This window comes from Thalassophryne amazonica, chromosome 6, assembly GCF_902500255.1.
Source record: "Thalassophryne amazonica chromosome 6, fThaAma1.1, whole genome shotgun sequence".
Taxonomy (NCBI): domain Eukaryota; kingdom Metazoa; phylum Chordata; class Actinopteri; order Batrachoidiformes; family Batrachoididae; genus Thalassophryne; species Thalassophryne amazonica.
Window position 1 is genome coordinate 103086793 of NC_047108.1, and position 21113 is coordinate 103107905.

The window sequence follows — 21113 nt, forward strand, 5'->3', positions numbered from 1 at the left end:
CTTAGACTGCTCACAATAAAAGGACACTCTGAAAGGTGCAGTTTTATCACACAGCACAATGCCACAGATGTCGCAAGATTTGAGGGAGCGTGCAATTGGCATGCTGACAGCAGGAATGTCAACCAGAGCTGTTGCTCGTGTACTGAATGTTCATTTCTCTACCATAAACCATCTCCAAAGGCGTTTCAGAGAATTTGGCAGTACATCCAACCAGCCTCACAACCGCAGACCACGTGTAACCACACCAGCCCAGGACCTCCACATCCAGCATGTTCACCTCCAAGATCGTCTGAGACCAGCCACTCGGACAGCTGCTGAAACAATCGGTTTGCATAACCAAAGAATTTCTGCACAAACTGTCAGAAACCGTCTCAGGGAAGCTCATCTGCATGCTCATCGTCCTCATCGGGGTCTCGACCTGACTCGCGTTTGGCACGTTGGAGAGGTGTTCTCTTCACGGATGAATCCCGATTCACACTGTCCAGGGCAGATGGCAGACAGCATGTGTGGTGTCGTGTGGGTGAGCGGTTTTCTGATGTCAATGTTGTGGATCGAGTGGCCCATGGTGGCGGTGGGGTTATGGTATGGGCAGGCGTCTGTTAATGGACGAAGAACACAGGTGCATTTTATTGATGGCATTTTGAATGCACAGAGATACCGTGACGAGATCCTGAGGCCCATTGTTGTGCCATACATCCAAGAACATCACCTCATGTTGCAGCAGGATAATGCACGACCCCATGTTGCAAGGATCTGTACACAATTCTTGGAAGCTGAAAATGTCCCAGTTCTTCCATGGCCGGCATACTCACCAGACATGTCACCCATTGAGCATGTTCGGGATGCTCTGGACCGGCGTATACGACGGCGTGTACCAGTTCCTGCCCATATCCAGCAACTTCACACAGCCATTGAAGAGGAGTGGACCAACATTCCACAGGCCACAATTGACAACCTGATCAACTCTATGCGAAGGAGATGTGTTGCACTGCATGAGGCAAATGGTGGTCACACCAGATACTGACTGGTATAACCCCCCAATAAAACAAAACTGCACCTTTCAAAGTGGCCTTTTATTGTGGACAGTCTAAGGCACACCTGTGCACTAATCATGGTGTCTAATCAGCATCTTGATATGGCACACCTGTGAGGTGGGATGGATTATCTCAGCAAAGGAGAAGTGCTCACTATCACAGATTTAGACTGGTTTGTGAACAATATTTGAGGGAAATGGTGATAGTGTATGTGGAAAAAGTTTTAGATCTTTGAGTTCATCTCATACAAAATGGGAGCAAAACCAAAAGTGTTGCATTTATATTTTTGCTGAGTGTATGTATATATATATATATATATATATATATATATACATACACATATATGCACATGCACAATAATTAGAGGAAGAACACTGTGTTCCCCTAATTACTTTGAGCAATACAGTTCACGGTTGCTTAGCTGCAACATTTCTGTCTCTGCATGTGTGAGAATTCTGTGATATGCCTCACTTTTCCCCCCTTTTTCTTTATTAGTAAAGCCAAAGCAGATAGATACTTTCTCCCTGTTGCCAACGTGCTTGGTTAAGGGGTGGATAGGGTTAGACCTTACTCTTGTGAAGCATCTTATGTTGTGATTTAGGAGTGTGTAAATAAATTTAATTGACATACACTAATTTGAGATGCCCAGTTCAAATTTGGTGAAAAATCTGATAAAACGTGTTTTCAAATGTGCTGAAAATGCAAAAGAATTTTGTTCAAGTTATCATGGGCACAAGAAAGTGTGACTGATGCATAGAAAGGTGCGCTCATGTATAAATGGAGAGCAATTCTACCCCCCCCCCCCCCCCCCCCCCCCCCCAAAAAAAAATCTGGCCTTATAACTGGTGAAGGATTAATAATAAAAAAAAAAAAAAAAAGGTCAAAGCGGTCACATTTCAAAATTCAATTCAGGGCAAAGAACCACACCTGCAGTATTACAGCAAGTAAGTGTTTGGGACCCTTCAGGTACATAATTCTGTGAATGTGATACTATCATGTTGCCAAAGACAGTTGTCCTTCATTGTTTTGAAGTCGAAGTGACATATTGTCACAACTTCTAAAAGATGTTTGTTTAATACCCACATCATCAGTGTCCTTTACTCGCAGGATCTGTTCCCGGAGGTCCTGCAGGTCATTAAACGTCGACTGCGCTGTGATTGAGTACACCAAGGCAAACCCTTGGCCATTCTTCATGTATAAGTCCCGCATAGCTGTGAACTGTTCCTACAATGCGATAACAGAGGAGAAGCCATTATCAGCCTGACTGTATTTACTGAACACAAGGCAAACAGCTACAACCATTTAATACAAAGCAACAAATGATTTTACTGGCCAACTGTCAACAGTAACTCTTTTCCACCAGAAGGCACTGTGATCAGTCATAACTCCAGAATTATAATCAATCCAGCAATATCAGCAAGAATCTACAAGTGCTGGTCATATAATTAGAATATCATGAAAAAGTTAATTTATTTCAGTAATTCCATTAAAAAAGTGAAACTTGTATATTATATTCATTCATTCATTCCACACAGACTGATATATTTCAAATGTTTATTTCTTTTAATTTTGATGATTATAACTGACAATGAATGAAAACCCCAAATTCAGTATCTCAAAATTAGAATATTGTGAAGAGGTTGAATATTGAAGACAGCTGGTGTCACACTCTAATCAGCTAATTAACTCAAAACACCTGCAAAGGCCTTTAACTGGTCTCTCAGTCTAGTCCTGTAGACTACACAATCATGGGGCAGACTGCTGACTTGACGTCTTGCCTGGGCTAAAGACAAAAAGGACTGGTCTGCTGCTGAGTGGTTCAAACTTATGTTCTCTGATGAAAGTAAATTTTGCATTTCCTTTGGAAATCAAGGTCCCAGAGTCTGGAGGAAGAGAAGAGGCACAGAATCCATGTTGCTTGAGGTCCAGTGTAAAGTTTCCACAGTCAGTGATGGTTTGGTGCCATGTCATCTGCTGGTGTTGGTTCACTGCGTTTGAGGTCCAAGGTCAATGTAGCCATCTACCAGGAAGTTATAGAGCACATGCTTCCTGCTACTGACCAAGTTTATTGAGATGCAGATTTCATTTTCCAACAGGACTTAGCACCTGCACACAGTGCCAAAGCTACCAGTACCTGGTTTAAGGACCATGGTATCCCTGTTCTTAATTGGCCAGCAAACTCACCTGACCCCCATAGAAAATCTATGGGGTGTTGTGAAGAGGAAGATGCAACATGCCACACCCAACAATGCAGAAGAGCTGAAGGCCACTATCAGAGCAACCTGGGCTCTCATACCACCTGAGCAGTGCCATAGACTGATCGACTCCATGCCACGCCACATTGCTGCAGTAATTCAGGGAAAAGGAGCCCAACTACATATTGAGTGCTGTAGATGCTCATACTTTTCATGTTCATACTTTTCAGTTGGCCAACATTTGTAAAAATCCTTTTTTGTATTGGTCTTAAGCAATATTCTTTTTTACTCAAAATATATTTTATTGAAATTACACGTACAAAACAGAACAGGGCACACCAACGTAATACAAAATAAATTTGTCAAACCAAAATAAAAAGTTGCCCAGACAGATCTATATCAACTGATATATATATATATATATATACACACACACAGACAAACAAACAAAACAAAAATCAACCCCTACTCTAAATTCCAACCTATCACTTCCAGTACTGTACCATCCCTCCACCATAGGACCTGCCTTGTGTAATATCCCAAGTATCATCCATCCCTACAAGTCAAAGCTGCTAGAGAGCTGGAAATGTTCTCAAAAAAGGACCCCATATTTTATCGAAAGTATCCAGAGACTGTTTGAGCGAATACCTAATTTTTTCAAGTTTCAAACAAGACATTATATCTTGCAACCACTGTAAATAAGATGGGGGGGAGGCGTCTTTCCATTTGAGTAGGATTGCACGTCGTGCTATAAGTAAAGAGAAGGCGATAGAGTGTTTTTTAACCTTACTTAAATGTAGTTTGTCCTCAAGTACCCCAAAGATAGCTGCTAGGGGGTTAGGTTCCAGTTTGGTGTTAAATACATGAGATAATGTTTCAAATATTTCCTTCCAAAAATTACTCAAACTAACATGAAAAGAACATATGGCTAAGCGAGGCCTCTGCAAGATTACATCTGATACATAATGGGCTGACCATCGGCTACATAGAAGCCAGCTTAGCCCTTGAGAAATGGGCCCGATGTACCACCTTAAACTGGATCAACTGGTGCCGTGTACAAAGCAAGGATGAGCTAACCAGCCCTAGAGCAGAGACCCATGCATTGTTAGATATGGGGAGGTCAATATCTTTTTCCCAAGCCATCTTGGATTTATCTTGTAATGGGGTTTTTAGATCCAGCATTAAATTATATAGCCTAGAAATGAGACCTTTCTTTGATGGGTTTAATGACATAATTCTGTCCATTGTTTCGGTCTCTTTGGTAGGTGTAAAATTAGGCAATTGGGAAGTGAGAAAGTGACGTGCCTGAAGATAACGAAAGAAGTCAGAGTTTAAAAGATTGAATTTCTCTTTAAACTGAGCAAATGATGCTACAGTCCCATCCATCCCTGAAACGTATGATACCATTTCGATGCCAACGTTGGAAGCCTGAATCCATGATGGATGGCTTACAAAAATTATTAGCAGCAATAGGGCTCCAAACCGAGAAACTATAAAGACCAAATTGCTTTCTAAACTGAGCCCATATCTTTGGTGAGTGTTTAACGACAGGGTTTTTGAAAGATGCAATAAAAGAGGAACGTGGAGGCAAAGCAGAGTTGATGACAGCTAAAGGGAAGATATTATTACATGGACATATCTCCAGTGTAACCCAATTAGGGCAGGCTGGTTGGTCATAATAAAAACACCAATGTTAAGAGATTTCTCAGGTTAGACGCCCAGTAATAGAAACGGAAATTTGGCAAAGCGAGGCCTCCTTGTAGCTTAGTTTTTTGAAGGTGTATTTTATTTAGTCGAGGTCGTTTACCCTGCCATATATATGAGGAGATAATAGAATCCAGCTGCTGGAAGAATGAGGCAGGGATAAAAATTGGCAAAGTCTGAAAAAGGTATAACAATTTGGGCAAAATAACCATATTAAAGATATTGACAAGGGTGACCACTGTGATAATATTTGTTTGATCCTTAATAAATCAGCAAAGTTTTCTTTAAATAAATCTTTAAACTTTCTAGTGACTGTGACTCCAAGACAGGTAAATTTGGTGCATTCAAATTTAAAACTGAGATTGGTCAAATCTAGGGCTCGTGCTGCTTCATTAATAGGAAAAAGCACACTCTTACTAATATTCAACTTATAGCCCGAAAAGCTACCAAAATGATTAAGCAGCGCTAAACACTTTGGAAGGGATTCATTTGGATTAGAGATGTACAGCAGGAGATCATCCGCATATAGGGACACCCTATGCTCCACACCTCCTCTCCAAACCCCACATATGTCCGTACTGCTACGAAGAGCTATAGCAAGAGGCTCTATCGCTAAATTGAAGAGCAAAGGGCTCAAGGGGCATCCCTGGCATGTTCCACGGAACAAGTTGAAAGGGTTGGATATTTGTAAATTTGAACGAATAACTGCTGAGGGTTCGGAATAAAGTAATTTAATCCATAGCCTAAAAGCAGGACCCAAGCCAAATCTCTCCAGCACAGCAAATAGGTAAGGCCATTCAATCCGGTCAAATGCTTTTTCTGCGTCAACAGCAATCACGCATTCAGGCCTAACTTCTGGAGCAGAGTAAATAATATCAAAGAGTTGCCTAATGTTAAAATATGCCTGCCAGCTTTTAATGAAGCCAGTCTGGTCACCAGATATGACAGTAGGGAGAACTGTATCCAACCTACAGGCCAAGACTTTTGCCAAGACTTTGGCATCCGTGTTCAGAAATGAGATTGGCCTGTATGATGCACAGTTAGTTGGATCCTTGTCTTTCTTTGCAATTAACGTAATACAGGCCTGAGTGAAAGTTTGAGGTAAGTGATGTAGTTTACTAGACTCGGCAAAGACTAACTGAAGCAGCGGTGAGAGGAGCGAGGAAAAGTTCTTTAAAAAATTCTGTCGGGAAACCATCTGGACCGGGACACTTGTTTGGTTGCATTGACATGATGGCCTTAGCAATTTCTTCCTGTGTTATAGAACCTTCTAGCTGGTTCATAGATTCTGCAGAAAAAGTTGGCAATATTCTAATTTTGCGAGATACTGAATTTCGGATTTTCATTAGTCAGTTATAATCATCAAAATTAAAAGAAATAAACATTTGAAATATATCAGTCTGTGTGCAATGAATGAATATAAAAGTTTCACTTTTTGAATGGAATTACTGAAATAAATCAACTTTTTCATGATATTCTAATTATATGAACAGCACCTGTACATCTGACTGGACTTACTGTTCCAGCTGTGTCCAGGATTTCAAGCATGCACTGCTGTCCATCTACCTCAACTTGCTGTTGGTGAAAAACAAAATGTATCACAAGAAGAAACGAATCAGTAAAATAAATAATTGACTATGAAACAATTAAGATAAACTGAAGTGTCGAAAGAGGTGTTTTGCTTGTTTTCTGTGTTGTTTTCTGTTACCTTTCTGTATGAGTCTTCTATTGTGGGATCATATTTTTCCACAAAGATGCCTTGCACAAACTGGACTGTCTGAAATAAACCATTGAAGAAAGAATATTAAAACAGTGCATCATCATCATCTTACAAATTTGTTTTTTACCATACGACTTGTCTTTTGCAAAATTATACCAGATGCAAAAAAAAAAAAAAAAAAAAAAAAAAAAAAAAAAAAAAAAAGACCTGAAATAACTACTACAACCCCTGGCAAAAATTATGGAATCACCGGCCTCGGAGGATGTTCATTCAGTTGTTTAATTTTGTAGAAAAAAAGCAGATCACAGACATGACACAAAACTAAAGTCATTTCAAATGGCAACTTTCTGGCTTTAAGAAACACTATAAGAAATAAAAAAAAAAAAAAAAAAAAAAAAAAAAAAAATTGTGGCAGTCAGTAACGGTTACTTTTTTAGACCAAGCAGAGGGAAAAAAAAAAATGGACTCACTCAATTCTGAGGAATAAATTATGGAATCACCCTGTAAATTTTCATCCCCAAAACTAACACCTGCATCAAATCAGATCCGCTTGTTAGTCTGCATCTAAAAAGGATTGATCACACCTGGGAGAGCTGTTGCACCAAGTGGACTGACATGAATCATGGCTCCGACACGAGAGATGTCAATTGAAACAAAGGAGAGGATTATCAAATTCTTAAAAGGGTAAATCATCACGTAATGTTGCAAAAGATGTTGGTTGTTCACAGTCAGCTGTATCTAAACTCTGGACCAAATACAAACAACATGGGAAGGTTGTTAAAGGCAAACATACTGGTAGACCAAGGAAAACATCAAAGCATCAAGACAGAAAACTTAAAGCAATATGTCTCAAAAATCAAAAATGCACAACAAAACAAATGAGGAATGAATGGGAGGAAACTGTAGTCAACGTCTGTGAGCGAACTGTAATAAACCGCCTAAAGGAAATGGGATTTACATACAGAAAAGCTAAATGAAAGCCATCATTAACACCTAAACAGAAAAAACAAGGTTACAATGGGCTAAGGAAAAGCAATCGTAGACTGTGGATGACTGGATGAAAGTCATATTCAGTGATGAATCTCAAATCTGCATTGGGCAAGGTGATGATGCTGGAACTTTTATTTGGTGCCGTTCCAATGAGATTTATAAAGATGACTGCCTGAAGAGAACATGTAAATTTCCACGGTCATTGATGATATGGGGCTGCATGTCAGGTAAAGGCACTGGGGAGATGGCTGTCATTACATCATCAATAAATGCACAAGTTTACATTGATATTTTGGACACTTTTGTTATCCCATCAATTGAAAGGATGTTTGGGGATGATGAAATCATTTTTCAAGATGATAATGCATCTTGCCATAGAGCAGAACCTGTGAAAACATTCCTTGCAAAAAGACACAGCACATAGGGTCAATGTCACGGCCTTCAAATAGTCCGGATCTTAATCCAATTGAAAATCTTTGGTGGAAATTGAAGAAAATGGTCCATGACAAGGCTCCAACCTGCAAAGCTGATCTGGCAACAGCAATCAGAGAAAGTTGGAGCCAGATTGATGAAGAGTACTGTTTGTCACTCATTAAGTCCATGCCTCAGAGACTGCAAGCTGTTATAAAAGCCAGAGGTGGTGCAACAAAATACTAGTGATGTGTTGGAGCGTATGTTTTTCATGATTCCATAATTTTTTCCTCGGAATTGAGTGATTCCATATTTTTTTCCCTCTGCTTGGTCTAAAAAAGTAACCGTTACTGACTGCCACAATTTTTTTTCCTGATTTCTTACAGTGTTTCTTAAAGCCAGAAAGTTGCCATTTGAAATGACTTTAGTTTTGTGTCATGTCTGTGATCTGCTTTTTTTCTACAAAATTAAACAACTGAATGAACATCCTCCGAGGCTGGTGATTCCATAATTTTTGCCAAGGGTTGTACATTTAATGTGGTTATTAAAAAAAAAGTCTGGAGCCTCATGTACAAGTCTTGCATGGATTTTCTACTGAAACATACCAAAACCCAGAAACTGGCGCAAGCACAAAATATCCAGCTGTATCAAAGTGTGTGTACACATGGATCCAAGCACATTCTGTTTGTACATCCCAATCAATGTGGAATTGAGCCCACATGCACACACACACACACACACCAAACTCTGCCCTGGCCATGCCCCCATTTAAATATGCAAATTCATGCAGGGTTTCCCACGCTGTCACATCAGAGAACATGAACATAGAACATTGTACCGATATGACTGAAAATGACGTGGAGACATGCAGAGATAGTTTATTTGGTACCTTGTTAAATGGAATCATCATTAAACTGAAAAAAATGCTAGTTGAAGCGTGTAGGTGTGTGGCCAAAACACTGTGGGCTCACAGTAGCGCACAGTGTTTTTATTTATTTTTGGTGTTTTTTGTTATATTTTGGAAGGGCAGAAATGCGCTCCGTCTTTAAAATGGTGCATGTGCTCGGTACTTTTTCAAAATTTTCATGGGAGGCCCCTGTGGGTTGGGTGTGTGCAACGCTGATCAGCGCCTAAAATTTTGGTCACCCTGATTTCTTTCTTTTTTTTGGGGGGGGGGGGGGGGGGGGGGAGTGAACAAGTCCAATGTTTCTGTATCCTTCCACAGATTTGTGGCTCAAGACAAGACCTTATATGTAGACAGGTGTGTGCCTTTCCAAATCATGTCCAATCAACTGAGTTTACCCCAGGGGGACCCCAAGGAAGATGTAAAAACATCAAGGATGATGAGTGGAAACAGGATGCACCTGAGCTCAAATATACGATACGATACACTTTATTGTCCCCTCAGGGAAATTTGTCTTGGACTCATGCTAGGTGCCTTACAAGAAAAGAGAAAAACAATACAGATAAAAACACAACCACATCCATAACAAATTAACATGACAGGAGTCAGGAGAAACACCATAAATATTGAATAATTCCAATATGAGCTTCATGGCAAGGGCTGTGAATACTTATGTACGTGATTTCTTAGGGTTTTTTAAAAACATATCTTTATTGTTAAACATTAGTCTTTTTTCCTTTTCTTTTCCATTTATGCACCCCCCACCCCCCCCCCCAACAACTTCAGAACAAATTCCACAGCAGTCTTATCTTACAAATACAGTGGTATTCAAAAAAGTAAAAAAAAAAAATAGGTACATATAATATTCTCAAAAGCACACAAAAAGAGAGAGAAAAAGGAAAAGTGAGCATTACAGTCAACCAAGGCTCCTGTACAAATTCAGTCATCATTCCGTAGTTTGGGAACTGTCTTCCAGAATATATTCAATATCCTAGGTCCCACATAACCAAAGAATGGAGTCCATATATCATAAAACTTTAACACAGTATGTCAGGTATTCCATGGGCAAAAGACTGAATATAATCTTATGCCAATCTGAACGTGTTGGCGGCTTATTTGAGATTCATTTGATTTGTGCTTGTGGCATTCCTATAAGGCGGCATACCGGATCCAAACCCTTGTATCCATTGAAAGGGGCTTAGATTTAATTTGGAGACTACTTTTACCCAGAAATCCTCAATATGGGCACAGGTCCATATACTGTTTGTATAACTGCCAACCTCCTTACTGCACCCGCTCTGTGGAACAGTCTTCCTGTGACCGTGAGGCAGTTGGAGTCTGTGGACATTTTTACGTCAAGACTTAAAGCCTATTTTATTCTCTTTCTTATGAATAGTTCTTATTTTTTATCTGTTTTATTCTTTTACTTCTGTTTTTAATTATGTATTTGAATTTTTAAATTTTATTTATTTTAACTTTTTATGTTGAACTGTTCTATGTGAGGCGCCTTGAGACGGCTTTTCTTGTGATTTGGCCCTTTATAAGCCGATTACATTGAAACTGAACATTTTATTGAGTCTTAAAGTAAATAAATATGAAATTGGTCACTGGATCCTTAAACTTTGGACATAATAAACTCTATATGGTGGATCCTTTATCTCTGGACATAAATAGAAATAAACGAAATCTGTAGTTACTGTCAAAAGCATTTCCTTTCAGACATTATTGGCATGAAAGTCTTGTCAGAATGTAATTTATGAAGAACGCAGCATGTCTCATTTTGGGAGGAAAAAATGTTTTAGTTGATTGTAGTTTCTTGTCTGTCTTACAACGTTTGTAAGAGGTGCCATTTTATTTAAAGCGGCAATTCGTTTTGAAGTTATTAATTCCAACCGAACTCTGTCTCAGCAGAGAGCCGCACAGCGTTTGGAGCTGTGCTAACGGAACAGAGGACGATTCTCGTTTCTTGACTGCAACAAGAGTCCCAGTTAGTGACTTTAATCCACACAAAAGTGACTTATGATATTTTAATGGCTTTGAGAGGGGTTAAGAAGGGGACTCGCCGTTTCTGAAGAGCAGCGAATCAAAGAACCAACGAGCTAATAGATCAAAGCATTGCTTCACTGATTCACGCTTAAAAGTCATGCCACGCTGCAGAAACGGTTGATTACAGAGCCGCTGCAGGGTCTGTAATCAACGTAGAGGAATGATCATTTTCCCGACAAACACCCTCAAAAACAACGGCTGCTCTAACGGACCGATAAGGGAATCATTAAGCAAAAAGGCTACTGATATCGGTGGATCAAATAATTTCTTAACGATACTCAAAAAAAAACGGTTCTCGATACCCAACCCTAGTCCCTGTTGTGTTTATAATAAATATTTATATTTACGGTGTCTTTTGTTCCTCGTTGAAATGCAGATATGAATTACTACAAGACTAAAAAAAATGTACACTTTACTTTTCATGCTATTTTATTTGTCTAAAGATAAATGTCCAAGGTACATCATCATGTTATCTGAAGCAACAACAACAACTCAACCTTTATTTCTAAAGCATGTTTAAAATGACAGCAGTTGACCAAAGTGCTGTACATAATTAAAAATGGGCACCGAGTTACCCCAATCCTAAATAAATGAATTAAAAACAACAAAATTACAACAGGCAATAAAACAGATAAAAGAAAGTAAAATAAAGAGCAAAAAGTAGTAGGAAATAATTTAATTTAATTTTATTTTATTTAGATAGCGCCAAATAACAAAGCTGCCTCAGGTGCAAGGCATAAGTAAGGTCTAACCTTACCAACCCCTAGAGCAAGAACACAGGCAACAGTGGTAAGAAAAAAAACTCCCTAAGATGATATTGAGGAAGAAACCTCAAACAGACCAGACTCAAAGGGGTGACCCTCTGCTTGGGCCATGCTGCCAAAAGACTACAAATAAGGTAAATTTGTCAGCATTAAGCAACAGGAAAAACATAAGAAATACTAAAGCCCCTCTCACACCAGGCCCACTTCGAGTTGCATTGTGCGGCATCATGACGACGTCACGTGGAAGCAACCCAGTGCCGAGACAATGTAGCTCAACGTCATAACAGCCCGAGGGACGCAAAGGACGAAGCGAATCGAACGCCAAAAATTAAACAGGTTTAATTTTGTTGTGTCCTGTGCTCGATGCAGAAATCAAGTGGTTTCAGTGCAAGTCAGAGCAACGCGACGGTACTCAACGTGACTGGAAGCCACACCCTCACAATACGTTACCCCACACCAATTTATGATTCCTGCTGTGTTCCATTGTTCCCGAAGTATAAATCACGCAGGAATGTTTTTATACTATGTACAGAATGCAGCAAAACTACACACCCAAAGAGCACAGAAAAAAAAATGCTGCTGATTGCAGCTGCTGCAGCTTCTCACTCTTCTCTCACAAATGTGTTTAAATAGAGTCCATAAAAGTCCTGCTCACAGACCGATTGCCAGAGACAGGACATGTCCACATCCAGTAAAAAGTCCGCACATCTCCAGTCCACTCACGGACATTTCGTTCGTGCGCGCACATGTGAACAATTAAAAGAATTAATTAACTGCTCATTTAGGAAACACCAGAGAAAAGAAATAGATTTTTAAAGCGGCTTTAAAAGTCTCTAGGGACAGGGATGATCTAATATTAAAGGGGAGATTATTCCAGATGTTGCAGAACAACAGATGTTAAGTTACAGAAGAATGTCAGCGATTGTTAAATAACCTTTTTTCCCCTTCAAACTATATTAATTACAAGTTTTCTAATTTAAGAAATGTTTAACTTCAAAATGTAATCAGAAATGAATGAGGCAAAAAAGCACGCACGCGCGCACACACACACGCAAACAATGATTTTCTTTAGAAAACTGCAGTGTATAAATGAGCAGTTCTGAAGTTCCTCTGACACCCATTTCTGCACTCTGTTGTCTTCAGTGTTGCGGCCAGGATGCCTCGTTTCTATTGGAAGCGGGAAGATACGTCAGCGGCATATTTGACGTCAAGTGGCGGTGCGTTCTCACAGCGGAGTGTTGCGAAGCTTGGTTTTTGCACGCCACACTGCGATGTAGCATTTGCACGAAGCTTCTTACTGAAAATTACGGGCTTTAGAGCATTGCGCACAGTGTTTGCGCGCTCGGTGTAAAAGGCTCTTTAGACTTTAACCATTTTGTCCCACTTGTCAATGGGAGAAAATATATAACTTTCTCTGTAAAAACTGAGGAAAATGTATGCAAAATTATTATTTCCACGTCATTTGTACGAGGACATTTTACTGTACCATCTTGGTTTGGAAGCCTTTGCTGGCAATCATTTGACATTTTCAGTGTCTCCCTGTTACTGTAATCACCTACTTATAGTACAAATGCAAAATATGACAACATTTGAGTCTAACCTAAAACTATCAGTTACAAATAATACAAATTATAAATGTGATGACACAGTTAAAGTTTTACAAATTTGCTCCTGAAAAATCTGGAAACTAAAATTGGATGAGATCTAAATTATATGCTGGTTCTATGTTGTCTTTATAAGTAAAATGATACAATTATGAGCCATATGCTCATTTCTGTGTATTATGACCCAACTGCAACACTCAAATATTAGATTTAGTCCTTAACATAAACTTTAGACATCTTCAGCTTTTTATGTTTTTTGTTTTTTAAACAGCAGACAGGTTCTTCCTGCACAAAACTGAACACCTGATTTTTCACTAAGTGATTTCTGCTGTCCCATCAGTTCAGTAGCATCTGACAATCTGAGCAGATAGAACATACAGCCTTAATACCAGTTCTTCCCAAATATTAATGGACCTAACCAACTTTAATACTGAAAATATTATGTTTCAGCACTAACTTCAACTCAGCATAGTCATTTTTAGCCATCAGTAGACATCTATGGCATATCAAACCGGTAAAACAATTTTACATTAAAAATAAACAGAAAAATTAAAACATTAGTACAGACTACATTTTCCAGCCTTGCAGTCTGCCGAATCCCTCCCACAGCAGCATCCACCACTCACCAGTGCTGATTTTCCCACGCCTCCTGAACCCAGCACCACTAGCTTGTACTCGCGCATGGTGGGCAACGTCACTGGACAGCACAAGAGACTAACATGAGAGCACAGAGGATACAGTGAGTTATTAGTCATTTGCAGCTTCCAAAAATGATTTTTTTTTTTTTTTTTTTTTTTTTAATTGAAAGGCTTACCAACTTCACAAAAATATCTAATAATAATCGAGGTGTTAATAAACATGACTTAAACTTATGAATCAACAACAAATTAGAAAACCACAGTATGATAAAATACATAACATTGTTAATTATCTAAAACTTTTTTATATTATATATATGAAATACATTTTTTTTCCTGACACCGCAAACAAAAATCAGAAACTCAAACACTACTTGCTATGGATGCAAAGTCAACAAAGCCACTGACTTGAGTGTTTTTCAAGCGGTTGCTCGGATTAGTTGTTCCAAAACAAACACTGCTGTTCTTTCACATTAGTCCTGTTATGTTCTGTACAAGTCATACAACAAATGAACTCAGACATGGAATAAGAAGTCACATGAGCCAACATTCATTGGACGGTTGATGACCTAATCAATCTACTGACGACACTCCACAGTTTGTTTTCATAACTAGCTACAGGTTCTGCTTCATGTCACCAATTTTTATATATACACACTTTTAAAATATCAAAATAAAAGCTGACCTGTTACCAGAGAGTCACTAGCTTGAGCCCCCTGACAAGCATGATAAATCTTGGTTGGGAATATGAAAGAACTGTATTTGCACCACCCTCACTACAGCCCAACAGCCCCACTGAAGGGCAGTTCAGACAGGGGTTGTACTGGGCACCTTTCAGGTGTGAAAATAAAACAGTCTGTACACAATGTGCCTAAAAGAGAGCATTACGTGCAGCACATTTCCTGTATGAACAAATATTAAACAGCTGGTTCTAAACTGATCATTATGCAGCACTGAAACTAGAATTTACACAATGTGAAAAATTACAGCTAGAAACAGACTGAAAATGGGGTACTTGTAATATTTAGCGATAATTCTGGTAAACATAGTTGCTATTTTTAATTTATTTTAAAAGTAGGAACTACTCATACATATAGGAGCACACAAGCCCAACACTGTTCTGTTTGAATCTCTTTTACATATGTGGAAGGAAAGTCCCTGTACTAATATTTTGACAGATGTAACCAGGCTATCAAGTAGACGCTTTGAATTTTCTCATGATCACCTGACAGACTGCACTGATTTAACAGCAGTTTATCAGTCTGTTTGCTTTGTGTTCCCATGTCAACTTAAAAGCAACAGAGCTTCTGTTGGGATCGGACCAAAACAAGTTCTCATACAGAATCACAGCCCAGCTGCTTTGGGCCACAGACCGACTGGGCCACAGCCAGTCAGGAATTGCGTAAATTACCTGTTAGAGTAATAACTATAACAGTGAAAAAGCACTGTTAACATCAGCAGATTAAAATGCCATTCTTCTGCCAAAACAAGGTCCTATTCCACCAATTACCATGGGACTTCAGTTGTAGTGGTTGTTGGGACATCATCTTCATTCAAAATAATCAATTAAAAAACAAAAGGGAAGATCAAGACACTAGTTCCAAAACTGAATAAATTCAGACCAAAGATTAACCTACTAGAAATACTGACAAACCAAACGGTAAATGTCTCATGGGAAAACTTATGACTCCATCTTATTTGACCTACATACTATTACAATTTAAGGCCAGCTTCACTGTTTTTCAAATGGAGCTGTATTTGGAAGAATATGTGATATGTAAATATTCAAACTGCCTGATTTGTATTTATACAAAATAATGGATCCTCATTGGATCTGTTGTGGCGACCTCGAGTGAAAACAAGGCAGCAGCCGAAGGAACTTACTTTTATATGCATTACTGACTGCCCACAACCAAAACATACATAAATAAATGAATGCAGTTATGAGATCGCTCAATGATCATGGAAAGCAATTACTAGTTTAGGTTGTTATTCAAAGATGATGAACGGTAACAAATAATACCTGAGGAAGATGATTTCTGTTCAAATACATTTGTGTGGCAACAAGTTTGTACAAGTTAAGGCAGTGCTTTCAAGAATCCATATTACTTGGAAATGCAATGCTCATCTAATGTAAAATGTCAAAGTGGGGGTGAACGTAAAGCCTCATTTAAAAACCCATTAGAATACTAATCATTCCAGGGCTGTGGGACCTTTGTCAAACCCGAGAGAAACAATACAAAAACCACTCTGTCACACTTCAACAGCATTTGCAATTCTAACGACAATGTATGAAGCACCAGCAGAAGCCCACAGTGAGACAGGCACATGAAGCGCTCCACAAAGGGCCATTGTAATGAACCTCCTCTACTCCAATGAACCATACAAACCGAAAATAAGAGCAGAGGCACATGCATGACCACTGCATTGAAACCAGAAATATCACAGCGCACACAGAAATGACGCAAACAAGTGTGCCTGATCCCTTTGTTAATGCACATACGGCAAATTAAACTGTGTGCATAATGTAAATCTGTGTTTCCAAACATTTGCTTCAAAGACCTGACACCAGATAAGGGAACAAATCTTTCCTCCGATTAGATATAAGCCCACATTAACATTTCCTTCATCCAAACTGACAACCTTCACCAGTCTTAAGGTGCCGTGACACTTGCACGCATTTGATCCGCGCACTGGTACGCAATCTGAAGGGACTAACCTGAATGACTTGGTAGCCCTACACCAAACCAGGTTGGTAACTAAGGCCCGTTTAATTATCACGGACCAGAGCCATCCCTTGGCTCGCTGGTTTCAGTTACTTCCGCTGGTGCGCAGATACGCCCTGCCAAAGTGCAGGACTAACAGGTACAAGTTTTCCTTTGTCCTTGTTGCCATTTCCCTGTTAAATAAGTGATCTATCATATCTTTTCTCTGTATTTATTACTGCCGTTGTTGTCTGTATGATAATGGCAGTGACTGTCATTGCTGGCTGCACAAAAATTTTCCCACGAGGATATTAAAGATTTTTGAACTTGAACAGGAGAGTAAACTCGTAAACTGTGCGCGGCTTTGTGCAAGTGCACAAAGAAAATTTTGAAATGTTCAAAATTTCTGTCACGCATTAATTATGTGAACTTCACGTGAATATTGCACAAACAATGAAAAAAAACTGAGTGTCGTGCGACTGATTGTGTCAACGCAACGCATCACACTGCCACTCATCTGAATGATTATAACGAGATGTTAAATCTATCACAAACAATTTTACAGCTACTCATAAGGAATGAACATGCAACTGTTTTACTAAACCATGACAATATAAACATTACAAATAATTACATTTTAGACTATTTCAAATGCATCATGAAGCACAGGGGGGAAGAGAGAGAGAGAGAGATATGGAATGGTCCTCTGTGATTCTGGAAGTGATCAGAGGTGTTTTCAACAGCCAAATGCATAGAAAATGATTAATCCGCTAAGAAATAATTATCTTACATACGCAGCGTCTAGCAGCACAATGCACAGCAGGTGGCATTGTCACGACAAACTGCACTCGAGTGCGGAGCCAAATGAGTGCAATTGTCAAGGCACCTTTCCTCATGCACCACTGCTGGCCAGTTTTCTTGATAGGTCACAATTCTGACAGCTGGTACTCCACACATAAGAGTTAATCATAAAAACCTTACACTGTTAACAAATGCACATTCTGCATACTTGCACTTGGAATAAGAACTGCACTGTAAAACAAGAAGCTCATATTCAGACTGAAAATGTCTGAACCTACTGTGTACACGGCTGCTGCAGAAGACAACTCCCTCTACATCTGGGGACGAGGGGAGCAGCAAAACCTCAGGTGCACTGATGTGAGCGATGAGCAGGAGCTGACGATGGGAGCCAGACAGTAAGATTGGCGAGACTGGAAATGGGTTCTAAATTTTAACAATACTAAAGCATGTAAATAGAAAACAAAAACAAGCCCATAAAACATGAAACATTTAGTACACACTTTCAACTTTTATTTAAAATGGCAGAGAAAGTTAAAGGAAGTTAAAGTTAGAGGAAGTTAAATTTAGTTTTTTTTCTTCATTATTTAACATTATATACACACACACACAAAAAACTGCTTAATTATTTAGTGTGCAATGAAAAAAATACTGACACTGAGGTTGAAGACACTGCATATTTCTTATAAAAAAATGAACAAATGTTTTCAGTTACAGAATTCAGTTTTAACAACCAGTCGACCACTGAAATTAAATGCAATGTACTTTTCTACTGGTTTGGAGTCATTTCAAATCAATGCAGCAACACTTTCGTAGCTTGTTTAATTGGCATAGAAATTCCTGTAATGCAATTTACATTTGCACAAACCAGTCTTAAACCAATTTATTCCTATTTAGCCACACAAAATCCAGTTAAAACAATTTGACCATTATTTCATCCCATGTTGAAGCATTTGAAAAAGATGGACAAGTCAACATTTAGTTTTTTGGGAATTTTTTGCAAACCTGAAAGATGAATCAATTGTTAAAATTCTCTAGCTTGCACATCTGGGCACTTTCACCAACTATATCAAATGATGATGTGAAATTAGTGAGTGGTAGTGAAGCAAAGCTATTGTGTGGAAGCCTCGTTTGGTCTTGTGCTGCTCACGGGTGACATTATTTATGCTGCTGTCTCAGTATTTGTAGGCCATATCAGATGTAAATCCCCATAACTGACAAAAATTTAATTATTTTAAATGCAACTCTAACAAAAATCATCAATGTTCACCAAATTACTATAGCTTCACTCTACACCAGTGCTTTTGTTTGCACTCCAGCAAATCACGTGACAGCACCAGTAAACCCAATGTGACATTGTACCGTTTTAGTGCTGAATCCTGTCAGCACTAAAATTGTTCAATACTATACTTTTAAAATGCACACAGTCCTGTAAGAAGCAACATTACAAAAAACAATAATAAAAAAATTTATCAAAGACTACTGGTATTGGAAGAACAGAATCTAAAAAGGACACACAGATGCAGATCTGAATGGGCTTAAGTATTTGTCATCATGCTGTTTTCACTCTTCTACCCTCACTCCTAGCCTAGGATACAGGTCAGGGGTCACAAGACCAAGCGGGTCTCTCGCTCTCTCACACACAAAAAGCTTATAAAGGACAACGGTTATTTTACAATTCACGTGTGACCTTCGGTATAGTTTCACTTGGGGGAATCACTCAAATCAAACGTCTGTGAATTTTACATTAATCTTTTCGCCATTATTCCTTGTTGCTAATGGTGCCACAACCGACAGGTTTGCGAATGTTTGAGCCGAAACAGACCAAGAACGAAGCACCATAAAAGAACATTTTTATAAAATCGTGACAACATTTGGTAAATGCACGGCTATGAAAAAGATGTCATTTGAAGACGTTGCTATTAGATACGTGTGAATAAAACAACTTATGTTCGAGAGCATTTTCAGAGGAAGGGTGTGGCTACGAGTTTTCTAATGCTATAAACTCTATCGCAAGGCTTAAAATAAACAATTAAAGCAGTCAACACAACATGTAGTTATAGTTAAATTTGTTTGTCTCATTATAGGTCCTGAGAACCAACTCGAATAATTTACGACTAACTAATCTTCACACCCGAATGCTAATTTTTAACTAGCATCGTTAGCAAAAGCTACTAGCTAATGTTAGAGTTAGCCTAGACAAGGTACAGAGTGACAACGTCTGTTTCACAGTTTAATGAAGTTTCTCACGACTGCTGGCACATGTTTGACAACTACCATTTTAAATTACAGTATTTACTGTTTGGCTAACATCGGGGGCTCAAAGTTAGCTACGAGCTAGCAATTTTTCTCTCATCTTTGACACTTGTTAGCTACAATATGCTAGCCAGGCTTATTTTGGAATTTATTGTAAACTATCAATTAACCGGTAGAGAATCGATTACAGTCAAATATCAAACCACTTGACCTGTTTTTACGGTAAACTCGACAGTCAATCATTAGCAGATGATAGCTATGTCTCACTCCGGTGGTGTAGCTTGAAAGCTAATGTACTTAAACCACCTACTTTGTTACACCAGAAATGTTTTAACTGTTTCACTGCAAGCGAATATGTGTAACAATTTATCATTATGCTAACAGATGCACTACCTGGATAACTGGCTATTAAAATGTTAATTTTATACGAAATTAAAGCTTGTGAGGACACTTACCGTGCAGTGCGCTGTGTGAATGTACGGAAGAGACAGAACAGCAGCTGTTGATTGGATCTGGATCAGCCTATCAGAACAATCCAGGTTAAACCCGTTCAGTTCAAACTGTCTTTTTCAATCAGCACTTTTAATTACACTTACCAAGAGTGTTACTTCTCTGGGGCATACACTGTTAGATCTTTACTGTAACATTTAACTGGTTAAAATCAGAATAAGTGCATTATTTGAATAAGTGAGAAATGGCATTCCACAAGGATCTGTACTTGGCCCAGGTTTATGTTCTACACATCATTGACCAACCCGAAAGAGTAAAATCAAGACTCGTATAGCTGTTTGCTGATGACCTAAAGCTTTTTTCACAAAATATTCAGGAGGTAAGACTGTAAGAATCTACAAAACGATTTGAACGAATTATACAAGTGGTCTGAAGAAAACTTACTCTATGTCCATCCAGACAAGTGTAAGTCCATGCACATTAGTATAAGTGAAGCACCAGAGTGGACATACTTTGGGAGAAATAGGATTCCCACTAGTCCCAGGACGAGAGACATAGGAGTGATAATCGATTAGAAGCTTAACTTTAAAAAAAAACGCACAGAAAATCAATAAAGCAAACATGCTACTTGGATTTGTGCAAAGCTCTTTACATATAAAAATAATAATACTTTGATAACACTATACAAATCAATAATAAGACCGCACGTAGAATATGCCAACCAAGTATGGGCTCCTTATCTTGTCAAGCACAGGACATCTATTGAAAATGTCCAGCGCTTCACCATGATGTTTCCGCATCTCCAAGAACTGAGTTACAAAGAGCGATTAAAGAATTTGGGACTGCCATATCTCTCACATACAGAAGATTGAGGGGTGACATGATTGAATTACA

At 38.8% G+C, this 21113-nt stretch overlaps 1 protein-coding gene across 3 annotated transcripts in view; it reads right to left on the bottom strand.

Annotated features, from left to right (window-relative positions):
* Positions 1-20332, bottom strand: part of LOC117512805 (ras-related protein Rap-1b) — a 32502-nt gene extending 12170 nt beyond the window's left edge. For 2 of the 3 annotated variants that reach the window (XM_034173030.1, XM_034173028.1), the window contains exons 1-5: positions 17795-17955; positions 13999-14086; positions 6642-6710; positions 6452-6508; positions 2118-2258 (exon numbers count right to left, since the gene is read on the bottom strand). In XM_034173030.1, the coding sequence (XP_034028921.1) occupies positions 2118-2258; positions 6452-6508; positions 6642-6710; positions 13999-14055 (324 nt within the window). In that variant the 5' untranslated portion in view covers positions 14056-14086; positions 17795-17955. Of the gene's footprint in view, positions 1-2117; positions 2259-6451; positions 6509-6641; positions 6711-13998; positions 14087-17794; positions 17956-20224 lie in introns of those variants that run through there. The other variant, XM_034173029.1, reaches the window with a different exon arrangement.
* Between the last annotated feature and the right edge of the window lie 781 nt (positions 20333-21113).